Source organism: Panicum virgatum, chromosome 7N (genome assembly GCF_016808335.1).
Source record: "Panicum virgatum strain AP13 chromosome 7N, P.virgatum_v5, whole genome shotgun sequence".
Classification (NCBI taxonomy): domain Eukaryota; kingdom Viridiplantae; phylum Streptophyta; class Magnoliopsida; order Poales; family Poaceae; genus Panicum; species Panicum virgatum.
Window position 1 is genome coordinate 42,061,578 of NC_053151.1, and position 23,504 is coordinate 42,085,081.

The window sequence follows — 23,504 nt, forward strand, 5'->3', positions numbered from 1 at the left end:
CGGCGCAGCGTAGGGAGCTGGGTGCGGGGCTGCGGGCGCCAGGGGGCTGGGGGTTGCGGGCCGATTTGGAGTGGTTGAGGCAAATAGAAGGGTCTTGCGCTGATGATTTGGAGGGCTCCAGTGTGCGCGCTGCCAATTTTTGGAGAGCTCAGCATGCGCGCGGAGGAAAATCCATGGCGCGCGGCGGCGAGAATTGAGGAGAACGAGAGGGAGAGGGAGTGGCGGCTAGGTTTTCTCGAGAGAGGGAGCTCAATATTTGCTGACCGGTGGGGCTCAGGCCTAAATTTGCCCGCGATACTGGGCTGGGTGAGCGTAGGAGGCCCAGTTCCCATGTGCCGATGGATGGTTGGATGCAATTGTTAGGATATCACCACTAATAGTTCAATGGAATATCTAAATTTCTATACCAACAGATATGCAGTCGGTATATCGCGCAATACCGACAGACGGTCTGAATCACACTTATACCGACTAAGGGTTTGACGGGAATCTAGTATTTTTAACGACTGATGTCTGATGGCATTGTAGGGCTGTGGTATAGTGACCCTTGGCCGTCGCCGTTGCCGAGGTGCGGGACGCGGGCGTCGCTCTCGCCGCCGCCGCTTTCCACCGGGAAAGCATGCATCCCCCACCCGGGGGAGGGGACTTCACGTGGCAGATTCCGCCGGCCACCGCCGCGCACGCGGGCGTCACGCTCGCCGTGTCCGTCGGACGTGATGCGCGCGGCGGTCGCGCTAGCTAGCGCTTAGAGCATGGTTTATAGTTTCGCTAGCTTGCCGGCGAAATGAATGGCCACGTCAGCCCAACCGGATGAGATAGCGGTGGTGGACCCCGCTTTCTTTAATACACACCGTGAAAATAAGACAATGAGAACCGGATGAACGGACGGTGGGAGGGCTCATTTAATGCATGCGCTCGCTTCCGTCGGCGTCTCGCGATCTGCTCGGTTTGCTCTCTCTCCTCCTTTCTCTCTCCACCAAGCAGGAATGCGACGGCATATCGCCAGTTACAATACTTGCTCTTACAAGCGGGAGGGCCAGGTGGCCGGGAGGTTCAGTCAGGCGCGTGGCTAGATTCTGGGCGCGTATCGTTCGCAGAAAAAAATATTCCGGGTCGCGCTCGCACCGTGTCCTCGGTGAAAAAGATTTTGGTATTGCATACGATGGAGTGACACGTCATCAGCATGGTGCCACGTGACGGCACGCCTTGCTGTGTCCGTAATTCGAAACAGCACCCCCACGCCTGTGCTTTCATCGATCATCACGCAACAGAGTTGAAGCTGAGCAGCAGAAGATGCCCATGAATGAATGAACATAGTCACACATAAGGAATTGCGACGTGCCCTGTGAACCAAGGGATAGCGTTGCTGCTTTAATTTGCAGCATGCACTCAGGCTAATTGCACAAAGGGATCGCAATCCGGAGTGCTGCGAGTTTATTCCTTTTTTTTCTTATTATGTCCATTTTGCCTTGTGTAAGGAACATGACTCTATTAGGCCATTGTTTTGTGATTTTGGTGATTGAGTAACAACGTAATCAATGGGACTAATGAGTTTGCCAAGTAAATATTTATAGATCCCAGGGATGAAGTAAAAAGAACAAGCAAAGCATAACCCGAAGAAAGAACTCAAACAAAGATTGAAATAGACGAGTTCTGCAGAAACCAGTGGCACCGAATGATCCGATGCAGGGTCACCGGAGTATCCGGTTAGCACCGGATAAACCGACGTGTAGGCGTCGATGCAATTTGCTGCACTGGTGGGAGAAAAGCCAAGTGGCACCGGATGATCCGACGATGCCAAGCTGGAGCGTCGGAGCAATCACCGGAAGATGTACCAGAGAGCATGTCAAGCGCGTTGAAGCGAAGTCTTCAGCACCGGATGATCTGACAAGTACCGAAGCATTGCGTCGGAGCAATGATGTCAGCAGCCAACCAAAGATGTCTTCAGCACCGGATGAACCGAGGCCACCCCATCGGTTTATCCGGTGCCGCCTACGTCACGCGTCAGAAGACCCAACGGCTATCTCAGGGTGCAGAGTGACCGGATGATCCGGTGCCCTTCCGTTGGTCTATCCGACGCCACGCAGAAAAGTTGGGTAACGGCTCCCAACGGCTCTCTCCACTTGGTGGCCTATATATATGTCATCCCCCGGTCATTTGAAGTTTGCTGGAGTTGCTACAAGCCTCAAACACACCCAAGAACATCTCCAAGCCATTCAAGTGCTTATTGATCATATCTTTAATCCTTAGCACACATTTGAGAGTGTTAGTGCTAGGTTAGCTATTTAGACAGTGAACAAGCAAGGCTTTGTGCATTTGTGCTGTGGTTCTCTTGTGAACCAAAGAAGATATCTTGGTGCGCTGGCCTCTTGGAGCTTTGAAGCTCGCCGGCAACGTCAACGACCCTCCGACTTGGTGTGGAGCAGCGTGGACGATCTTTGTGCGGGGGACGTGGAGACCCCCATCCTTTGTGGAGAAGCTCCTTAGTGGAAATTGGGATCAAAGTGACCGTGATTGAGTTCACGAGAGAGACTTGATTGCCGAGAAGCAATACTCTTAGTGAGTGCTTCAACAAAGTGGATGTAGGGGTGCCTTTGTGGCTAACCGAACCACGGGTTAAACACCCGCGTCAAGAGTTTGCTTCCTCCTATCCCGCTCTTTACGTTTCCACATTTCATACTAGCAATTCTTGTGCCTTTATTTTCATAGATTAGTTTCTTATTAGGAAAGGCTATAGGTTGCTTAACTCTTTTGGGATAGGGGTTTCACACTAGAAGAACCTTAGTTGCACATCTAGATAGCATGTTTTAGTTTTATATTGTGCAATTTAATTGGAGTCATAGATTAAGTTTTTAAGTTGCCTAATTCACCCCCTCCCCCTCTTAGGCTAGAGCACCCGATCCGGTCTTTCACCCCGGAGTATTGTGGACGTAGATATAAACCCACATACTTTTTGACCTTTCAGAGGAATCCGCCGAAGGTCCATTCCGTACCGTCGCATCTAAAAAAAGACTATCTCTCTAAGGCTGACCCCCACAACAAAGAGGCAAATTGGAGAGGCAAATGGAAATTGCCTCGCGTGTACAGTGGTTGAAACAGGATATTTTTTTGTGTCTCCAACAGTTGGAGAGGCAAATGCATTCGAGGAAAGGCCACTGCCTTGCCGCCGAGCTCCGCTAGTGCTCGACCTGCGTGCTGCCGCCCCCGCGCTCCGCTCGCCATGCCGGCCATCCGCCCGCGCTCAACCAGCGTGCTGCCCGCGCCGGGCATCACTCGCCGGTTGCCTGTCGCCTGCCCTTCCCCTGCGACGCCTACAGCTGCTCGCTGTGCATGCTCCTCCTGCGCGCCGCCGGCCGTCCGCCTGCTCGTGCTGCCGGCCGCCTCACGCCCTGCTTGCCCCGGGCGTCGCACCCGCCGCCATCTGAAATGTATATGAGGAGTGAGGGAGTGTATATTTGCATCGTCTATCTCCTCCAAGGCAGTTTGCCTTCGCTTTGGCCTCATCTGTTAGAGAAGGTGCATGATATGCACAGTACCGAGTGGAGATGCATTTTTCATTTGCCTCGCGTGATTCCTCATCTGTTGGGGTCAGCCTAAGTGAGTAAGATCGAACGCGGTGCATGTTCCATCTACAATCGCGCGTTAGGGCGCCTCCTAGCACGCGACGCGATGGCTACGATGGAGTTGTCACCAGCCACCCCTGTGACTAGCCACGTATTCCGTCGTTTTCTTTTTTCTCATTTCTATTTTTCCCATTACGTGGTGCAAGTGCTATCATTTCTTTTCCTTTTCAAATTTTCTCTTTTTACGTTCTATTTTATATGCTGAAATTCTCTTAACAACTATTTTATAAAAATCGTACTAATAAGTATACCAAGAATTATACTAAGAAGTTGTGTGATGAACTTGTGCGTAAAAAATTGTATGAGACATCTTACCGATAAAGATAACATCATAAAATTTGCACTAAAAACTATCCTCCATAATTATCTGGAAAAAATCCATGTATATTAAAATTGTGTATGGAGGGGGCTGAGGATGACGTCACATCATCCCCTTCCTCCGGGTCGCGCCCTGGGCGATTCCGTGAGCCTCCCCATTGACACTTCGTCGAGGGCCTTCCGGAGATCATGGTCCGAGCCGCGATTCCCATTCGCGAGAATTGACAAGGCCTCGGTTGATATCAAGGAGATCCCGATCCGCTTTCGATGGCGTTCGGCTGGAGAGCAGGAACCGGCCCATCCAGATGAGGGCTCAGTTGCAGTAGGTAATGGGCTCCCGGTTCGGGCGAAGCCGTTGTCTCCTCGCACTGGGCCTCCAATGGCGGCCGGTGGAGACAGGCCACGTCTCGACCCACACAGATTTGGATACGGGCGGATTCCGTCCACCCCACCGCCATTGCGGTCACCACCCCGGTGTGGTTTCACCGATGGGATCCTGGGCGTTCACCCGAATGAGAAGACACGTGTGAACGATCTTGAGGTGGAAGAAGAGGAGGTGACAGCGGGGGGCAGTGAAGGGAACCCACCGTGCCTCCCCGATCTAGGGTTGGGGGACTCGACATAGCAAGTCCATCCCTACACCTCGCCGCCATCTTCTTTCCAGAGCTGCATCGACCAATTCGTTGGATACTTCCGCCCCAAATCGACACCCAGATCTTATGCACAAGCTGTGAAGATGGTGATCCCTGTGGCAAATCGCGGGAATTTCAAGCGCGAGGGCTTCAGGGTGGGGCGTGCTGGCCGTGGAGCTGGCCGCATGGGAAGGCAAAACGTGTGGCAGCGCACCGGCAGGCGCGACCCGGATCAGCGAAGCGACGGTGAGTTTGATCCCTCTCATGGTGGTCGAGAATCTGACCAGGGGGGAACCATTTGTCGGCGAAGAAAGGAGACCTGATACCCAGTTCAGGGGTAACGAGTCCAGGGGAAGAGAGGATTCCTCCTCCAACTGGGATCGCACGGCGAATGACACTCGTGATCCAAGTCAGAAGGAGGCGGATGATCTTGCTAGAAAGGGGAAGGGCAAAGAGCCGGAAGAGGAGTCAGACCTGCATTCCAAGTTGCAGAAGAAGAATGGGGTTCCTGATCAACCTCAGCTGAAACCTGCTTGCAATTTCTGTGGGCTGAGAAACCACACCTCTGAAGAATGCAAAAGGAGGAATGCCTGTGAACTTTGTGGCTTCAACAATCAAGAATCTTATGATTGCCGTCATGAGCCATTGTGGAATCTGGGGCCAGAATTGTGCGCTGCTCAAGTTCCCAACCAAAGTTTTTTCTACATTGATGAGCAAGTTGATCAGAAGCTGAAGCGTGAGAAGGCAAGCACTGCGATTGTAACAGTGATTAATGGAGTCATGTCAGCTAAGCAGATTGATGGAGAGTTTAGGCGAATTGTAGGTGCTGATGTGTGGAAATGGAATGCCAAGCAAGTGGCTGAGACTAAATTCACAATGAGATTCCCTAATGCTAAGATGGTGCTGGATTATAGCCAGTTCATTCTTGGGGTGCTTGATGGCAATGCACAGATGAAAATCGAACCCTGGTCCTCCTCCTTGGGTGCCAAAGGACAACTCCAACTTGCCTGGTTCAAAATCAGAGGGATCCCTATTAATCAAAGGAATATCAGGACTATTGCCAGGGTTGGTGGTCTAGTAGGAAAGGTCATGCCGATTGATGAAAAAGCAAGATACAACCCTGATCATGTGAGAGTGAGAATTGCTTGTAGAGATGTGTTGGCAGTCCCAAAAACTGCAGAAAGTACACTTGCCATATATCTGTATGATTTCCAGTTCGAGCTTGAGGGTGACACTTCTTACTCTGAGCCAGGACAATCTAGTAGAGTAAAAATCACTGACCTAGATCACCAGCCAAATTCCAAGAAACCAAGAATGGAACATGGCAATGTTGGACAGGGAGCTTCCAAAACTACCTCCTCTGCCCTTGAAAACACTGGTCCAGGTCATGGGACTAATCATCTTAAAAAAATGGTGATAGGTGGAGATACAGAAAAAAGAATCCTCAACTCTGCCCCACCCAAAATCTCATACTCCAGGAAAAAGATCACTACAGAGGTTAAGAAAACAGCAGTAAACTCTGAACCTGAGTTTTCTGATGAAGTCATACCAGCTGCTACTTATGAACCAAGTGATAGTAGTGATGATTTCCCCACTCTTGTGAACAAAGTGTGGGATGACGGTGCCGAATCTTCAAAGAAAGCTGACAATGCAAAAAGAAATCAAACATGATCTTCTAAGACAAATAGATCCCTCTCAATCTTATTTGTGGAAATGGATCCCCTCTAGAGGGAGATATGGGGGAATCTTGAGTGGCATCAACCTAGAATATTTTGATGTTGGCTCCTTCCAGGAGGGGCAGTTCCTTCTACAACTGAACCTCTGGGACAAAGTAATGAAGAGGAAATGGAACTTTGTTAATGTATATGGGCCTGCTCAGGATGAACATAAGAGGGGCTTCTTGGCAGAATTGGCCAATTTCTGCAGCAATAACACAGACCCTGTGATTTGGGGGGGATTTTAATCTTACTAGATTCTCCTCTGAAAAAATAAGGGGTAATTAACAGACATGCCTCTCTCTTCAATTCTGTGATTGACTGCCATGAGTTGTTGGATATGCAAATGGTGGGAGGAAAATACACCTGGTCTAATAACCAGAATCCCCCACATTGGAAAGGCTTGATAGATGTCTTGTGAATAAAGACTGGGAATCACTCTTGCCTACAATCTTCATCCAGAAATTACCAAGGGAAATTTCTGACCATAACCCCTTAATCTTATCTCCTGCTTCAAACCCCCCTAAGAGGAAAATACCTTTCAGATTTGAAACATCTTGGCTGAAACAACCTGATTTCATGGAAAAGGTTAAAAACCTATGGGAGTTACCCTGTCATGCAGAATCTGCAATGGATAGAATTCAAAGTAAACTGAAAAGGTTCAAGCAATATTTTAAAGGGTGGGGGTTTAATATCCAAGGTGAGAATAGAAGAATGAGGGCTGAGCTGCAGGAGGAACTTCTGTGCATTGAGCAAATGGAGGAAGAGTCCTTTTTTACCTCTCAGTATGCTAAACAGGAAGGTGGAAATCCAAAACAAAATCCTTAAGCTTCTAGGAGATGAGGAGTTGTACTGGCTTAAAAGATCTCATGAGACTTGGCTCCATGAGGGTGACAATAACACAGAGTATTTCCATAGAGTTGCAAATGGAAGGAAAAGGAAAAACAATATCATTTCCTTCAAAAAAGATGATGAAATTATTGAAGGAACTCCAAACCTTATCTCTCATGCTACAGAGTATTACAAAGAACTATTTCGGCCAGCAATTGGCAGCCAGTTTCAGCTTGATTCTGATTTGTGGGGGAAAATGAATTGGTATCTGAGGATGATAATATTCTCCTCACCAAATCTTTCTCTGGGGAAGAAATCAAATATGCACTCTTCCAAATGGAGAAAAACAAGGCTGCTGGGCCTGACAGCATTCCAATTGAATTTTTTCAAGGGTGCTGGGAAATTGTGAGAAATGATATCCTGGAGTTATTTCAAGAGTTCTGGGAAGGGGAACTAAATGTGAGTAGGTTAAACTATGGAATTATTACTCTCTTGCCAAAAGTGATTGATGCTAAAAAAAATTCAGCAATATAGGCCGATATGCCTCCTAAATTGCATCTATAAATGGATCACAAAAGTTCTGACCATTAGGTTGGAGCCTGTTGCTGAAAAGCTCATCCTGTCCTCACAATCAGCTTTCATGAAAAAAAGAAATATCATGTCTGGTGTGATGGCTCTTCATGAGATTCTTCATGAGACTAAAAGAAGGAAAAAGACTGGGGTGGTACTGAAATTAGACTTTGAGAAAGCTTATGACAAGGTCTGCTGGGACTTCCTTTTTAATACTTTGGATATGAGGAATTTCAGCCCAAAATGGTGTGGTTGGATAAAACAAGTTGTGATGGGTGGTACTGTCTGTGTCAAAATTAACAATGTTACGGGGCCCTATTTTGTTAGTCACAAAGGAGTAAGACAGGGGGACCCTCTTTCCCCCATACTTTTCAACTTTGTGGCTAACTGCCTCTCCAGGATGGTGAGGAAAGCCCAACACAGTAATCTAATCATTGGGCTTGCTGATAACCTGATTCCCAGAGGGGTAGCTATCCTTCAATATGCTGATGACACCATCATTTGCCTTAAAGATGACATTTCTGTTTATAATGTTCTGTGTGCAAATGGACGTTTGCCTTTTGATAGGTGGCTTCCACCATCCTTCTTTGAGGAATGGTTAGGCATCCTTGATGAAACCTTCTCCTTTAATTTTGAAGATGCTAATGACAAAGTCAGCTAGAAGTGGGGGCGAAACAAGATTTTCACCACTAAAAGCACCTATGACCATCTCACAGTTGGCCAGTCCAGAGGTCATTTTAACCACATTTGGAAAGCTAAAATCCCTTACAAAATCAAAATCTTCACTTGGCTTCAGGAGAAAGATGCTGTTCTAACCAAAGACAACCTGATTAGAAGGAACCGGCTGGGTAACCCCTCTTGTATCTTCTGTGGCCAATTAGAAACTAGCAAACATTTATTCTTCCAATGCCCTATTGCAAGATGCATTTGGGGCGTGGTTGGATCTTGTCTGGGAGCTACCAATGTTCCTAACTCTTGTACACAATACAAACTTTGGGTTGAGCGCTGGTTGCCCAATGGGAAACACATTCACCACTTCGGCTTTGCAGCCGTGTGCTGGGCAATTTGGAAAGGCAGGAACAAAGCCATCTTTGATGGGAAGATTATCCGGCATCCAGCCGAAATACTGACACATGCTTGTGCGTTTATGACATATTGGGCAGGTCTGACAAAGGAGGACTTCCAAGTGGGGATTTTGGAAGGGGTCAAGAGCTTGCTCGCCTGTGCTCACCGTGCCTTGGCGCAGCAGGCCGCCACAACGCCGAGACTGCTGCCGGCGCCACCGACTCCCGCGACTGAAGATGAGGACGAGGCGTGAAACTTATCTCTAGGAACTTCTGTTTCTTTTGGGATGCTAGGGTCGTCTCTCCCTGTGGCATCTTTACCAAGTATCGGTCTGTAATAACGCACTTTCTTTACGCTGGACGTTCCTTTTCCTAGGAAGCCTAGGATTTGAGTCCTTTCAGCTGAACTTTCTAGCTTGAAAGTCAGGTTAGGAAGCTTAGGCCCCCCCCCTCCCCCGCTCTTCCCCCGTGATCCTGGTCTCTTGGTACTGAACTCTGTAATTCCGTTGCTTTAAATGGAATTGGGGTGGAGCCTCGTTTCAAAAAATATATATATTAAAATTGTGTATATCGTAAATGTTGTGCTAAAATTATTTCCCAAAGAGTTGTTAAGAAAGAATTATATGAAAAAAGTGTATATGTCATAAAGTTTTGATGCAAATTTATCTCTCAGAAGACGTGTGTAAAAAATTATAAGTAAAAGTTGTATCTAAAAATTATACCTTTTAAAAAATACGAATGAAAAGTTTTCCTAAAAAATAAATAAACCTGTTGTCCGAAATCGGGCGCTGGAAGCCCTCCTAGCGCGCGCTAATTGTGTTACTGGTTGCGGGTTGGCTCCATCCTACTATTTTTTTATATTTTTTTTTCTGAAACACGGTTTACATGTAGACGCTTACATATATAATATGCACACACTTACCCTATTCTTATGAGCACAATATAATCTAGAGACTAAGTTGGTAAATATTGAGATTGATGAAATCACCATAAACATCTCGCAAAGACAAATAATTGACTTCAATGTTTACGGTATATAATTTGAATCGAGCACTGACGATCGAACGAGCAGTCAGATCAGTTTCCACGACGACGATCGCCCCGGCCCATATGGATCGATGCTACTACATGTATGTCACGCTCACAGAGGCTATCTGGCAAATCATCGGAGCCCCTGTGGCACTGGCTACTGACACGAGTGGCGCGAGAGATATGTGCCCCCAGCCTCAGGCCAATAAAGAATACGTGTTTGGAACGAGACCGGAGCGCGACGCCGCAGAATATAATGTGCGGTGCCTGCTGGCTTGCTCGCCGGTGTACCTGATCTCGTCGCCGCAGCCGCACAGCCAAAGGGCAACCACGGCCGCCTCCGCGACGGCGACGGGGGATCGATGTTGTTTTATCCGCAGACACAGACAGCTGGACCTGCAGCTGCTCGACACGCTCTCGCGTGCCCGTCCACACAGCGCGGGGCTGGTCGGGCGGGCGTAACTGTCGCAGCATCTGATCGGAGAAGCAGCTCGTCGTTCAAAGTTGGACCGCGTCGTCGTCGTCGGATCGGAGCGGGACGTCGTCGTCTGAAGAACTCGATCCAGACAAACGATGTGACGGCCGGGCCCGGCCTCCTTCCTGCCGCCCTGCGCTGTGAGCGCCTATGCCCACCATCATCCTTTGCGCGCGGCGCGCCCGGTCGAAGAGAAGCGCTCGCCTGCAGGCCACCACACGATGATACGTACTACATAGTACTACACGCACTACAGTGATGCAGCAAAACAAGAAGCTTTAATTTTAGGACTTTATTAAGGGTCTAGCTAGGGCAGAGCTGTTATTCCTAGTGTTAGTGATAGTAGGACCAACGATCAGTTCGGTTGCCTCTCTTATGGAGTCATATTAATTAATTATATTTCCTCTCTCCCTCTATCTCTCTTACCCCATTATCGATGGAGAAAAGTCCTCCATTTCCGACTGAGGCCAAAACATCTTTAAAATCTACCCCATCCGAAAACTTTATCGCCTTCTAGATAGAGGCCCCGTTTGGTTTTGTGTGTAGCACAAATAGCACAAATTTTGACCAATAATTAGAGGTATTAAATAAAAGCAGTTTACAAAACTAACTCCACAACCCCTACGCTACTTTGCGAGACGAATCTAATGAGATCTTTGACCGCAAGATTAAAAGATGGTACTGTAGCATCACTGTAGCCAATCATCGATTAATTACCATCATTAGATTCGTCGCGCAAAATTACACCCATCCGTGAAATTTTTTTGCAAATAAACTTCATTTAACATGAAAGATTCTTCGAGTAGCACGAGTAGAACCAAATGTGTAGAACCAAATAGGGCTAGAATTTAAGAGAGATTCCTGTTAATGTACTATCCCACGATGACAGGCTATGTTGACCAGTCGGCACGTCTTTTTATTGTCGGAGGCGGTTGTCCAACTCGAATATTCTATGTGGTAGGGCCACATTATTCGACCTACCACATAGAATATTTGAATTGGGCGACATTTTAACAATTAATATTTTATGTGGGAATCTTAAATATTAATAAGTTGAAAGTATCTTCTCCTATTTAGATTGGGTACAAGAATTTGTATATGAAGTTCATTCGGGCAATATTATTTTATCTTCCCCTCAAGAAAAATATTTTTATTCATTTCTTGGAAAAAGTGGGAGAAGCAATGGCAGTAAGCAAGTTCTTGGCCCTGTTTGGTTTCCTTATCATGCCTATCGCACACGATTTCCGAGAAAAGAATCTCACATGCATGGAGTATTAAACAAAGTTTATTTGCAAAACCTTTTCACGGATGGGTGTAACTTTTCACGACGAATCTAATGATAGTAATTAATCGATGATTGGCTACAGTGATGCTACAGTAACCATCCTCTAATCGTGCGGTCAAAAGCCTCATTAGTTCGTCTCGCGAAGTAGCGCAGGGTTGTGGAGTTAGTTTTGTAAATTGACTTTATTTAGTACCCCTAATTATTGGTCAAAATTTTTGTGCTACTTGTGCTACTTCAAACCAAACAGGCCCCTTGTTAGCAGAAGCTGCTAATGTCTTTTCTCTATTGCTTAGGTTGAATCTTTTAGCACTGGTTAGAGGGTGCTAGGATTTTGGAAAAGGGGAAGTAAATCTTGCGATTCCAAAAACAAAAAAACAAAACAAAACAAAAAAGGAACGAGAGGAGCAGCTCGGACACAGATCCACTGGCTACTAATAGCTCTTTATATAATCATCAATCATGGGGGAAGATTACTAAAAACCGCAGGAATGTGAGAAAGCCAGCTCGAGAGCGACGCGAAAGTAACGCGCCATATTTTACCTGGTGGGCGTTTGTTGTTCGCACCCGGGGCACCAGCTCACCGCAAGCCAAGCGCGTCATGGCGTCCCTCTTGCTTCCCGCCTGCTTCGCCTCCTCTTTAAATAGCCAGGTGCCCAGGTTCAATACTTCCTGGCAACCCGCACGTCGCCGCCGCTGAGCCACTGCACACGTGCAGATAGCACCTGCTATGTGCGTAGTGTGATTGGGTGTGGCGGATCGAGTGGAGCTGCCGCAGCCCTAACGCGGCGCGGATCAATGTCCGACCACGGCGGACCGGCCTCGCCGCGGACGGGGAAGCACCCCTACTACCGCGGCATCCGCAGCCGCAGCGGCAAGTGGGTGTCGGAGATCCGGGAGCCGAGGAAGACGCGCCGCATCTGGCTCGGCACCTTCCCGACGGCCGAGATGGCCGCCGTGGCCTACGACGTGGCCGCGCGCGCGCTGCGCGGGCCCGACACGGTGGTCAACTTCCCGGACCTGGCCGCGTCGCGCCCCGCGCCCGCGTCCACCTCCGCGGACGACATCCGCGCCGCCGCCGCGGAGGCCGCCGCGGCGCTGCAGGAGCCCGATCGCCGGCGGGCCCGCGGCATTGCCCCCGCGGCGGCCGGTGGAGACGCGCAGCAGCAGCAGACGGCCGGCGGGAGCAGTGGCGCGGCGCCGCAGCAGGAAGGCGGTGGCAGCGGCGCGGGGAGCCACTACTTCCTGGACGACGAGGCGCTCTTCGAGACGCCGCAGTACCTGCGCAACATGGCCGCCGGGATGATGATGAGCCCCCCGAGGCTCGGCCACAACTCCTCCGACGACTCGCCGGACCCGTCGGAGGCCGGGGATAGCCTCTGGAGCTACCGTGATCCGTAGATTGATGCCGGTAATGGCGAATTGGCGATGGCAGTAATAATGGATGTGGTAAGGAAACTAATAAGCTCCACTAACACTAATGGATGTGGTAAGGAAACTAATAAGCTCCACTAACCTGGAAGCTGGGAAGAATGACGTGGAGAGGTAAGGAGCAAGGTACATGCTGGATTGCTGGTCCTATCCAGTCCAGCCGCCATGTGTACAGTGGGATAGCTTCAGTCCTCCGCCGGAAGCCCGGCCGGAAGATGCAGTGTATCTTCCCCTTCTCTCCTTTCACCCCCTCGATGTGTGTGTTTTACTGTGGAAGCCAGAAGTGAAGCCCTTTTTTTCCCACTTGTATCTCTACCTAGCTAGTGGAATGCCTACCTATTCGGCCGTTGCAATACATACGGAACTGCAGAGGTATACACATGTATACATGCATATATATATGTATAAGTACTGCTGTTTGTTGTATGAGTGGATGTCGTTGTGTAAGTTTTGAATTGTGCTCATTAATTAATCGGTATTACAGTTGGTGATCAGCTTTGCTCACCTTTACCCGACACTAAACACTTTCTGCATATTGGCAGTTTTTTCTGAACCGTGTGTACCCCTTTGCTTTGGAGTGCGTGGCTGCTGTCCCGTTGAAATGAAAGATTGCTTGGAGAACGGGATGGGCTAACGCATAAGCATAGTTTCAGCTCTTTGCAAAGGCGCTGCACTGTTGATTGTCGTCACTCCATTGCTTTTGGAGATATCTTGCTCACCTACGCATAAACAGACAACTGTTTGCTTTCCGTGCGCCGCCATTGGAAGTATATGATTTCACAGCAGCCAAGCTCTTGGCTCGGTGGCAGGAAGACCACTCTATGGATAAGCAGTTCCCATTTATACTATCAAACAATCTAAACCCCTCCGCCGCCGGTGCATGGCCCAACTCTTTCCCCTTCTGTCGTTGGCCGCTCTCACTCCCGTCTCCCGGGCTTCTCTCTTGTTGTCTTATGCCTTTCTCCTTAAAATTGGGGTAAACGATTCGACTGTGGGCTGGCAAATCTTCCCCAACAATCCTATATATACTCCCTCCGTTCCAAATTATAAGTCATTCCAAAAATCTTGGAGAGCCAAACCATCTCAAAATTTGACCAAAATTATAGAGAGAAATACAAAAATTTATGACATCAAATAGGTATATATATACTATGAAAATATAGCTAATAAAGAATTTAATGATACTTAATTGGTATCATAAATATTATTATCTTGTTATATAAATTTGGTAAAACTTGAAAATTTTGACCCTCCAAAATTCTTGGAATGACTTATAGTTTGGAACGGAGGAAGTATTGTAACATCTAGCATGGTGAACCCCAAGTCGAAGCCAGCATGGCAACCATTGGGTTATCAAATATAGAAGAAAACAATCATGAACCGGAACTTTGTTAGCTCCACCCCCATTGAACCCACCAACAACGCTATAAACCCCCAATTCAAAATTGATTCGGAATTTATCTATACTTTAGATAAATTGGGTTTAGTCTGGTAGTAAATTAGGACTGGCTAAACTACTTTTATGTATATTAATCAATGTAAAAAATAGCGAGCTAAGATATTTAGCGGAAACCCTTTCAAAAAGCTAAAAGAGCTATAACCAGGGGCGGAACCAGGATTGAGACGAACCCCGGGCCAAGTTTTAAGTATAGACGTCCACAAACTCACAATTCAAAAGATACATGAAAATATATACGGAAAGATAGATAATATACATGAAAAATTTGGGCCGAACCCCGGGCCATGGCCCGGGTGGCCCGGGGTCTGCCTCCGCCCCTGGCTATAACGAAAGCTATAGCAGAAGCTATTTTTTTGTTTTGAAAAGTTGTGATGCTATTTCATGTTTCAATGTTCTCTGATAATTCTAGGTCTTTGATTTATTGTATAGAAAATTAATTTAGCCGAGCAGCGCGAACTGCCAAAGTGCCAAGCAGCAACCACCAAACAGGCAGCAGTCTCTCGCGGCCAGGCGTCCTCCAGAGCAACACGTGCCCGTGCCTCCCGCTAGGCCGCTACGCCGCTGATGGGCGCAAGAGGGCAGTGCCCACAAGACGACAAAAGACACTCCCGCCTTTAGTCCTTTACGCTGTCCGGCGTCGCCGCGGCCCGGATGGGGTTCCGCTGGCGCGCAGCCACCGAGCACTGGTCGGAGGACCGGCCCGTACCCTGCGCCACTGAGCGCGCACGCGCTGCCTGCCTGCCTGCCCGGCGAGGCGAGCGCAGCCAAAGCGCGGCTTGGCCGCGGCCGTGTGGGCCGGTGGTGGGGGCCCCGCCCGACGGCTGCCGGATCGACACGCCCACGGCGGTACGGAGCACCTGGCGGCTGGCTGTGCGGTGGGGTTGGTGGTGGTCCGCCCCGGAACAGACCGAATCATGGCGTCGCGGACGTGCGGTTCTCATCGTACAGTTGGTGCCCCGGCCCGCCGTGGATTTGTCCAGGAGCCACAGGGCGAATCTGCGCCCCCCCAGTGCCGGATATAGGATTTTAACGTAGGCTATGCCAGATCATTACTTCAATATATAATTTGATAAAAACCGATGAATCTTTTGATAAATAATTTTAAAATTTACGAAGCAATTTGGTCCACCCGCACAAAATAACTAAAAGTGTGATAATAAATTCAAAAGATCCCTTGGTATCTTGAAATCGCACAACAAACAAGAGAGGGATTTTCACAGTAAAACATGAGAACCAGTGATGTGATCAAACTATGAAAGATATGTTGAAGTAGCAGAATATTTGGCTTGTTTTGGACTTTTGGTGATTAGCACTTACTCTAAATCAGAAACCTAGCAGACTTTACAACCATAGGAACATGCGATGGAGTACCTATATATTTTGGCGCAAGCTTGGAAGTTGAAAGAATAGATGCAGTCTAATCCAATTATTGGTGGTCAATAATCACCGGCACTGATCCTGCTAGTTTTGGTAGCCTGCAGGCTCTAGTCCGGCGGTAGCCAGAGGGCTGAGCGGCAGATCGGCGTAACCATAGAACTTAGAAGGAACATGATACGTGGCCTGGGGGCTCTGGGCAAGCGGTAGGACGTGACGGGAAACCGTCAGGCACGGCCGCACGGATGCGTACGTCGATTGGCGGTGACAGGAGGAATTGCTCTTGTATTGGACCGGATTTCGCAGGGTATGCGTGGCCCAACTGCCATACCCTGTAGATCCGCCACTGCCCCCCCCCCCCCCTGGCGTCCCTGGGCCGCTGGCTTGTGGCCGAGTGGCCATGGCCATGGCCACCGCCACCGCTAAGCTCGCTCGAATTGGATAATCGGCGCTGCTCCGGCAGCATCAACAAGGCCGCCCATGATGATTGACCCGACATATATAGCAGGCAGATCCATGATGCTAATTGCTGATTCGCTCATCATGCTTTACAGCTTTACAGGCGACGTATGTAGGATGGCGCCATGGCGTTCGTCGGTTCGTGGTTGTTCGGCCGGCCAGGCCGGGGGGGGGGGGGGGGGGGGGTTGGGGGCGGCGAGAGGAGATCCCAATGCTGTCGGGCTTAAAAAAGAGGGGCCGTGGGAGCAGGCAAGACATTGCCGATTGTACAGGGGAACGCCAGAGCGGGGGAGCTCCAAAACGAGTGGTTCGCGTGGTCACTCGGGGCCGGGGACACCGGCGCGACGGAGAAGAACGGGGGAGGAAAACTTACAAATAGGGCGCGCAGACTTTTCGCTTTTGCAGTAGGCCAATAGCTAGACTTTTCGCTTCTCCCCAGAGAGAGCTCGCCACACAATGCGAAAAGCGGAGGGCGGAACTGTAGGAGCTACCAAATCTAGCGGGGGGAAGAGTCAGCGACGCAGTGGCTGGCAGTGCGGCACTGTGGCGGCGATGATTTGTTCAGCCTCTCTACGGGTCCCAGTCCCGTGGACGGTCGGCCCATGCCGGGTGGCCCCCAGAGCACTCCACTGCGACGACGCAGCAGTTTTATTGTTTAAGTATGTTTAATATTTCATGCATGTGTTCAAAGAGGAGATAAAAAATTTTGGTCAAAAAATTTTGGGAACTAAACGGCCCCTTATCGTCCTCGAGTTTGAATCGAAGGTCATTGTTCTGTTGGATTGAAGATTTCGGCAAGGATCGTCCTCGAGTTTGAATCTTGTTGGATGCAACAAGCTTTTTTCTATTGATGAGTCGGAGTCTGTCGTTTTACCACATCGAGCCCGGATGGTTCCCTAATTGGTTCAGTTTAATCAGAGCTCACGCCGTAGACGAAGTTTCTCGAGAGTTCTCATGTCTCATTCCAAAGTTTGATTAGAACTTGTGCCGTCGACGAAGTCTCCGGAGTTCTCGGGTCTCAATGCCAGATGCAGTGTAGTTAGCTGAACACTACTAGTACTCCTTACTAGTATGTACGATGCCATGAGATGTGAAACCTTTGCAGGTTGCCAAAAACTTGATATGCCCATAGGTGTGCTGTGCTAGCTCATTGTACGCTAACTTAACGGGCAGGCGCTCTCGTGTTTAATTAACATCGGTCATCATGCTCGTGCAGCTGTCGTACAATCGCTGTTACTACTGCCCATTTCGACGTTTTACTACAGGCTGGTGCCAAAGGCCTAGAGCTGGAATCAACAAGATGATCGAGTACTGGATTGCTCTGTGCCCCAATGCCCATTCTACCAAAAACTCAAATTAGCATCAGCAGCAAATCTTCCCTTCATTCATTGTATGTTAAACAAACCAAGAAGCATAGTCCTGTTCTCATGTTGTATAGTAAATACTCTCTGTCTAGTTTTTGGGAAGCCAAGAAGAAGATGTTCACCTTGTAGAAAAAACATATCCTCTTGGTTCAGTTGTTTCGATCTCTCATGTTCTCAACTCCGTGCAAAAATGCCCAGTAGAAGGCCTAAGCACCACAGACCTTTTTTTTCTATGTTAAAGATAAAACAGAGTAACACTACTTTAACTTCTCTCGATGTACAGATGTATGTTGCAGACTTCACTAAAGAAGCCTTGACGAGATCTTAGGACAGAACCGAGCGGATAATCAGTCTTTTGCATCTATTATTCCACCTGATGTAACCTGGAAAACGTGTGGTTGGTCAAGGGAAACAAACTTCTAGGCAACAGATTGCTGTTTCGTATTCACCTTTCAATCGTGGCAGTTTGCAGGTAACGTTGACTATTATAAAGAGTTTGCTATGCAAGTCTAAGCAAGGCAATTTAGCTAGACTTTAGAAAGATGTGAAATGAAGGCAATCAGTACCTCAAGCAGTAAACATAAATATCATCAAAGCAAAAGGATATAGCTTCTCCCTCAGGAAGGTTAGGGGCATCAAAAATCTTGCAGACACGCTGTTCGCCTTTGCCTTTCCTCAGCATCAATCTGATGGTGGCAGCATGCGCCAACACATGGCCGCCTGCTGGTTTCTTTGGATCGGTTATGAACATGCCACCACCTGGATCAGCAATCACTGGAACACAAAAGGAGACTCGTTATGATTTGAAACTCATTATTATTTAACTCTTGGAAATTGGAATAGATACAGGGCTAAACAGAACAGCTCACCTTGGTTGGTGATGTACACTGCAACATTGAACTCCTCAGCAATCTTGGTAAGGTGGGACAGCATCTGTGCTAACTTTTGCTGCAATTTCATACCAGATACCCATAAGCAAGGAGATAAAATGGTGTCCAACTTTTTTTACAATGGCCTCACAATGAACTGACGAGAATACCTGATGCTCAGCAAGTTCACCCCTGCCACTGAAATCAACACGGAACAGTGCAATCACAGAATCCACAATCTGTTTCCAGGACAAAAGAACCGAATGAGCACAATTGAGATATATGATAAATAAATGCACATCACAGTTCCGTGGCTACCAGAAGCTTGAAAGGTTCTTCAGCCATCTTGGCAGCAAGGCCCAGCAGCAAGTTGTCCTGGTGCTCATAGGTGTATGCGCGGGCGTATATGATCTAACCAGAAACAGAAGTAAAATTAAGTAAAAAGCTTAGCCCTATTGGTCATGAAATGGGTTAGCAGAAATGAGAAATGTTGAAATGTTAACCACATGGAATTCATACGTTGTCAAGAACAGCATTGGCATCCATCCCAAATCTCTCAGCAATTGGCACAATGCGTTCAGGTCGGCTGAAAACTTCATTAAGGAAATAGTTTGGAGAAAATAGCAATTGATATAAATATGATGAGAGAATAAGCTTGACAAATTACTCATGCAATTCCAAAGATACAATGTTCCCTCAGTGTCAATGTAGGCGACCTTCCCATTCCCCCCATGCATGTGGATTGGAAGCTGCACTTTCATCAATCGGAAATAAGAAATCTATTCTGTTGCTTCTATGTTTCCTCAAATTCCATTACTTTTACAGTTTAATGGTCCATATGCTATCAACAAAAATTGATACGAGGATGAACCTGAGTGGAGACACAGAGAGTATGAGCCAACTGAGTTTTCCCTGACCTGCAGGACAAGCAGATGACATATATTTCAAATTGAAAAGCTAACTGAACTCACAAATACAAAGAGTTGAAAAGGTGCAGCAAGGGTCAGCATACCATTGTCAGTATGACACTATTCTCATTAAATAGTTGAGAGGTTTCTTTCATTTGCTAGTATGAGCATGCATGTGCATGATATACAATGGTGAATTTCTCCCAGCAATAGAATACTACAAAGCATTATTTCAGATACTAGTGCCTTCAAGAAAAAAAATGAGATCCCAGGTCCTGGCTGAATTTCATCAATTAGTAATAGAATCACTTCACATCAGGAAAATGTTTGGAAAAAATATCCATGTGCTATGTTAACAAAGCAGAAAGCATGTTCAGAAATTGCAAGATGCACGGCTAGCAATACCTCAGCAAGATGAGACAACAGAACACAGAGGTACAAGAGGCTTAGAAAGGTTCTATCGTATTATCATCAGCCTAAATACAAATTCATAACTCAGGTAGGCCCAACTACATTTATTTTGAAATGTGGCGCCCATATCATAAATAGCAGCCATACACATAGTACAGGCTCCTGCAGCAGTCATTCAGAGGAAAAGAAATAACAGGAGTAAGAACATCTGCGTACCGGAACTCCCCAAATGCCTCTGTGATGCAAAGTGTTTCAATCCCTCCTTCGAATTTAAAACATTTCTATTTATTAGATTAATATGATGGCATGAACAATCATAGGACAGATTAAGATAAGAGACATATTACCGCCAAGCAGATCATCAAGTGCCTGGCTTCCAGTTGTAATCCGGACAAGACTTCCGCTTCAAAATAAGCAAATAAATTTTTTTTTCGACACGAGGATCCACCCAAACAACCTTAAAAGGAAATAAGTATGAGTAGTAGTTGAAATTTCAAAGAGCCAAAGCAGATTTAGTAAGCAATCAACCTTTTGTTAGTTAGTTTACATGGTACAAGCATTGGTCATCAGACAGCACCAAACTGGTAAACTGTACACTGGCTAGTAGTTTAAATCCAACTTTCTTACCTTGAGAAGGAGATCACTTCCTGTCATGAAGCCCTGGCTCTGTGACAAACAAACAAGAAGGCAATTTCAGGATACCATATCATACAAACCTGATTGCATGGAAGTTTTAGGCAAAATAAATTAAAATGATCGTACCAGAAGTTTTTCAGCTGCCTCGCAGATCTTATCAACTTTAGCTTCAGACAAACCTTTGATTCCGGTAAGGCTCTGCAAGGTGATTTGTGTTGGAATATAAGTGAATTGCCCACCTCTCCCCATCAGCTTAAGCTTTTGGGTTGAACTGGTCGGTGCATGCAACTCAATATGGTATCAAAGCCAGATGTCTCGAGTTCGAATCCTGGTTAGCGCAATTAAAAAAAATAATTGTGGCTCGCTCCTATTCCACGTTTGAGGCATGAAGGAGCCTCCACGTGAGGGGGAGTGTTGGAATATAAGTGAATTGCCCACCTCTCCCCATTAGCTTAAGCTTTTGGGTTGAACTGGTCGGTGCATGCAACTCAATAATTTATAAAATAGAACGATATTAATCCTATGTTTAGAATACTCTTGTAAAATAGAACAATATTAGTCATATGTTTAGAATATTGAACAAACAGTGCCACAATTTAAGAACGCCATGCAACAAAAAATTCAGACAGTTTCAATGAAGATTTGGGACGCACTTCAGAACCTTCTTGGCATGCATCATTAGGCCATTGCAACTTGCAAGTATAAATTCCTGCATCCTGCAGCTTCTTGACATCTCCTGCGTTTATCCCTTGAGAGATCACTGTACCAACAGATGCACCACAGATTAGATTTACTGCAGGACTTGTGCTGAGAACTCAGTATTAATAAATGTAGGATGATGCAACAGAGAACATAGCACAACGTGAATCATTGCGAAACCAAATATGAACTTAAGTTTAAACCCACGTGCCCCCAAATTTGAAATCACCTCCGTAATGGTTACTTTTTCGAGATGAGGCTCAAGCCGGTTTCCATTCATGCAAATGGAAATTCCTGAAGTTCGAGGTACAAGCTAACAGCTAGATAGAAGAAGGGGCAGGAGGGGAGACTGGAGAGAGCCTAGCACCATTACACCTCTCTGATTCAAGCTAGATGGTCTAAACGGAACGAACTACTAAGACTCTCCCAGGATTCCCGGGGTACATTGTCTCTACAGCTCACAGAAACAAAAGGAGTTCCCAGATGCAACAAGATAGACGATCTCCCAGACTAGAACGACAGCTAGTAATAACAGAGAGAACAAAAGTGAAGACACCATCCAATTCTTCGTCTCGAACTCAGAACTGCCTTTAAAATGGTGGAATTGGCTGGCTGAATATCGTGATATAATAAACTCAGGAACTCAGATTAAGGCTAAATTCAGATCAATCTGTGTGCAGAAACAGCGTTAGCACACACTGATCACACCGAACTACCCGCAGAACGAAGATCAAACGCTAGGAACACTAACCCCACGAATAATATAGGCCACGATGCAACGCTAGTTGACTCCCGAAGCACTCGAAATTTTGGGGAAATCGGAAGAAGCGCAGAACAACCACGCGCACGGTACGCAACGAAAACCAAACGCATGCCGAGACCAATTTCAAATCGCATCAACTTCACTTGCAAACAACACCAATTCGGACGGAAATTCCCGAAACCAAACCCTAAATGGCAAAGCGCCGTATGCTGTGCTCACGGAAGCGATCCGCCGTAACCGGAGTCCGGGGAGTCTGGAGCGCGACCAGGGTGGTAGGGTGGAAAACACGGGACGACGAGAGCAAGTAATGTGGGAGGTGAGAAGAGAGGAGAGATGGCGAGGCTTACGCTTGTCGATGGACTCGAAGCACTCCTCCTCCTCGTCGACCCTGTCGGGCTCCATGAGCTGGAGCTGCCCACCCTCGTCCGCGTGCCTAGACGGCGCCATCGCTGCGAACGAATCCGTGCGCCTGTAGTGCGATCGGAAACCGGGGGAGAGGTTAGGCGCAAGGGCCGCGAGTTCGACACACACTAGCGGCGGCGAGAAGGGGAAGAGCGGCGGCGCGTACCTGCGGCAGGAGGTGGCGGATGCCGCGAAGTGGGGTGGGACTTGGGGGAGGAGGAAACGGAGGCGAGAGCGGAGAGACTGGGAGAGAAAAGTGGTTGTCTCGTGTCGTGTGCCTCATGCCGTGGGGGTCCTCGAAGGCGAATCGGACCTTCTCGCTCTTGAGCGGGTCGGGCTCATTTTCTCGTTGGGCTGGGCTGAGGGATTCAGGCAGGAGACGCCGAATGGGCCGAACGACCTGCGTGCGTGCGCTCGTGGATCTATATATCTTCCGAAATATTTTTCTACATCATCTTTCACTGTTTGAGATTCGTGCAAACAACCACAGTCCTTGGATCCATCTCAAACCCTAAATTCCTCTCTCTCTTTCCTAACCTTTTCTGTTCCCCACCCGCCGCCGTCTGCCAGCGCGCTGCCCTCTCCTCGCGCTGCGCCGCCGCCGCGCCCCGCGCTCGGTCCACTGTGAAGTCGTCGCACGCACCCCCGCGCCATGCCTCGCGACCGCACGCGCCCCAGCACTCGCTCCGCCGCGGAGCCACCGCACGCGGCCGCACGCGCCCCCACGCAGTGCCTCGCGGCCTCCGCGTGGTGTGTCGTTGTCGTGCGATGCCTCGCTGCCGCGCCCAAGTCGCCGGAGAAGAAGACGCCCTGTTCAACTTTTAATTTTAATATTTTCAACATTCCGTAACTCCAATTTCAACATTCCGTATTTACAGTTTCAACAATTCGAAGTTAAATGTTGAACATATTTATAAAAAATGTTAAGGTGATTATGTTGAAATGTTGAACTTGTTTGCAGCAAGTAATTGGGCCAAATGGGCTTTAAAGATGAAAGACTTATCTACCTTCCACAAGATGTATAGGAGCCCCCCCTCCCCCCGCGCGCTTTGTTTTCAGTCTCACACCTCTTAACTTGGCACCATTTTCGTTCCAATTTATTTAAGAGAGAGGCTTCATTTTGTTAGTTTTTTTTGAAGGGAAAACTGTGGGGGAGTTCCCCACAGTGCTTTAATTTTATAAAAATAAGA

General features: G+C 47.8%; 1 protein-coding gene and 1 pseudogene across 2 annotated transcripts; one reads left to right on the top strand and one right to left on the bottom strand.

Annotated features, from left to right (window-relative positions):
* Nucleotides 1–12,226: 12,226 nt before the first annotated feature.
* LOC120682777 (ethylene-responsive transcription factor ERF027-like) lies at nt 12,227–13,464 on the top strand. The gene is made up of 2 exons (XM_039964789.1): nt 12,227–13,078; nt 13,169–13,464. The coding sequence occupies exon 1, from the start codon at nt 12,338–12,340 to the stop codon at nt 12,938–12,940; it is 603 nt and encodes a 200-aa protein (XP_039820723.1). The 5' UTR covers nt 12,227–12,337; the 3' UTR covers nt 12,941–13,078; nt 13,169–13,464.
* Nucleotides 13,465–17,618: 4,154 nt separating this feature from the next.
* Nucleotides 17,619–22,565, bottom strand: LOC120683406 (annotated as a pseudogene). Its single transcript, XR_005678788.1, has 15 exons — nt 22,481–22,565; nt 22,260–22,381; nt 21,112–21,210; nt 20,577–20,648; nt 20,434–20,480; nt 20,162–20,211; nt 20,031–20,076; nt 19,367–19,412; nt 19,183–19,244; nt 19,015–19,081; nt 18,814–18,906; nt 18,666–18,734; nt 18,496–18,574; nt 18,234–18,400; nt 17,619–18,018 (listed from the first exon to the last, which is right to left on the bottom strand). The product of XR_005678788.1 is annotated as a meiotic recombination protein DMC1 homolog B-like (transcript).
* Between the last annotated feature and the right edge of the window lie 939 nt (nt 22,566–23,504).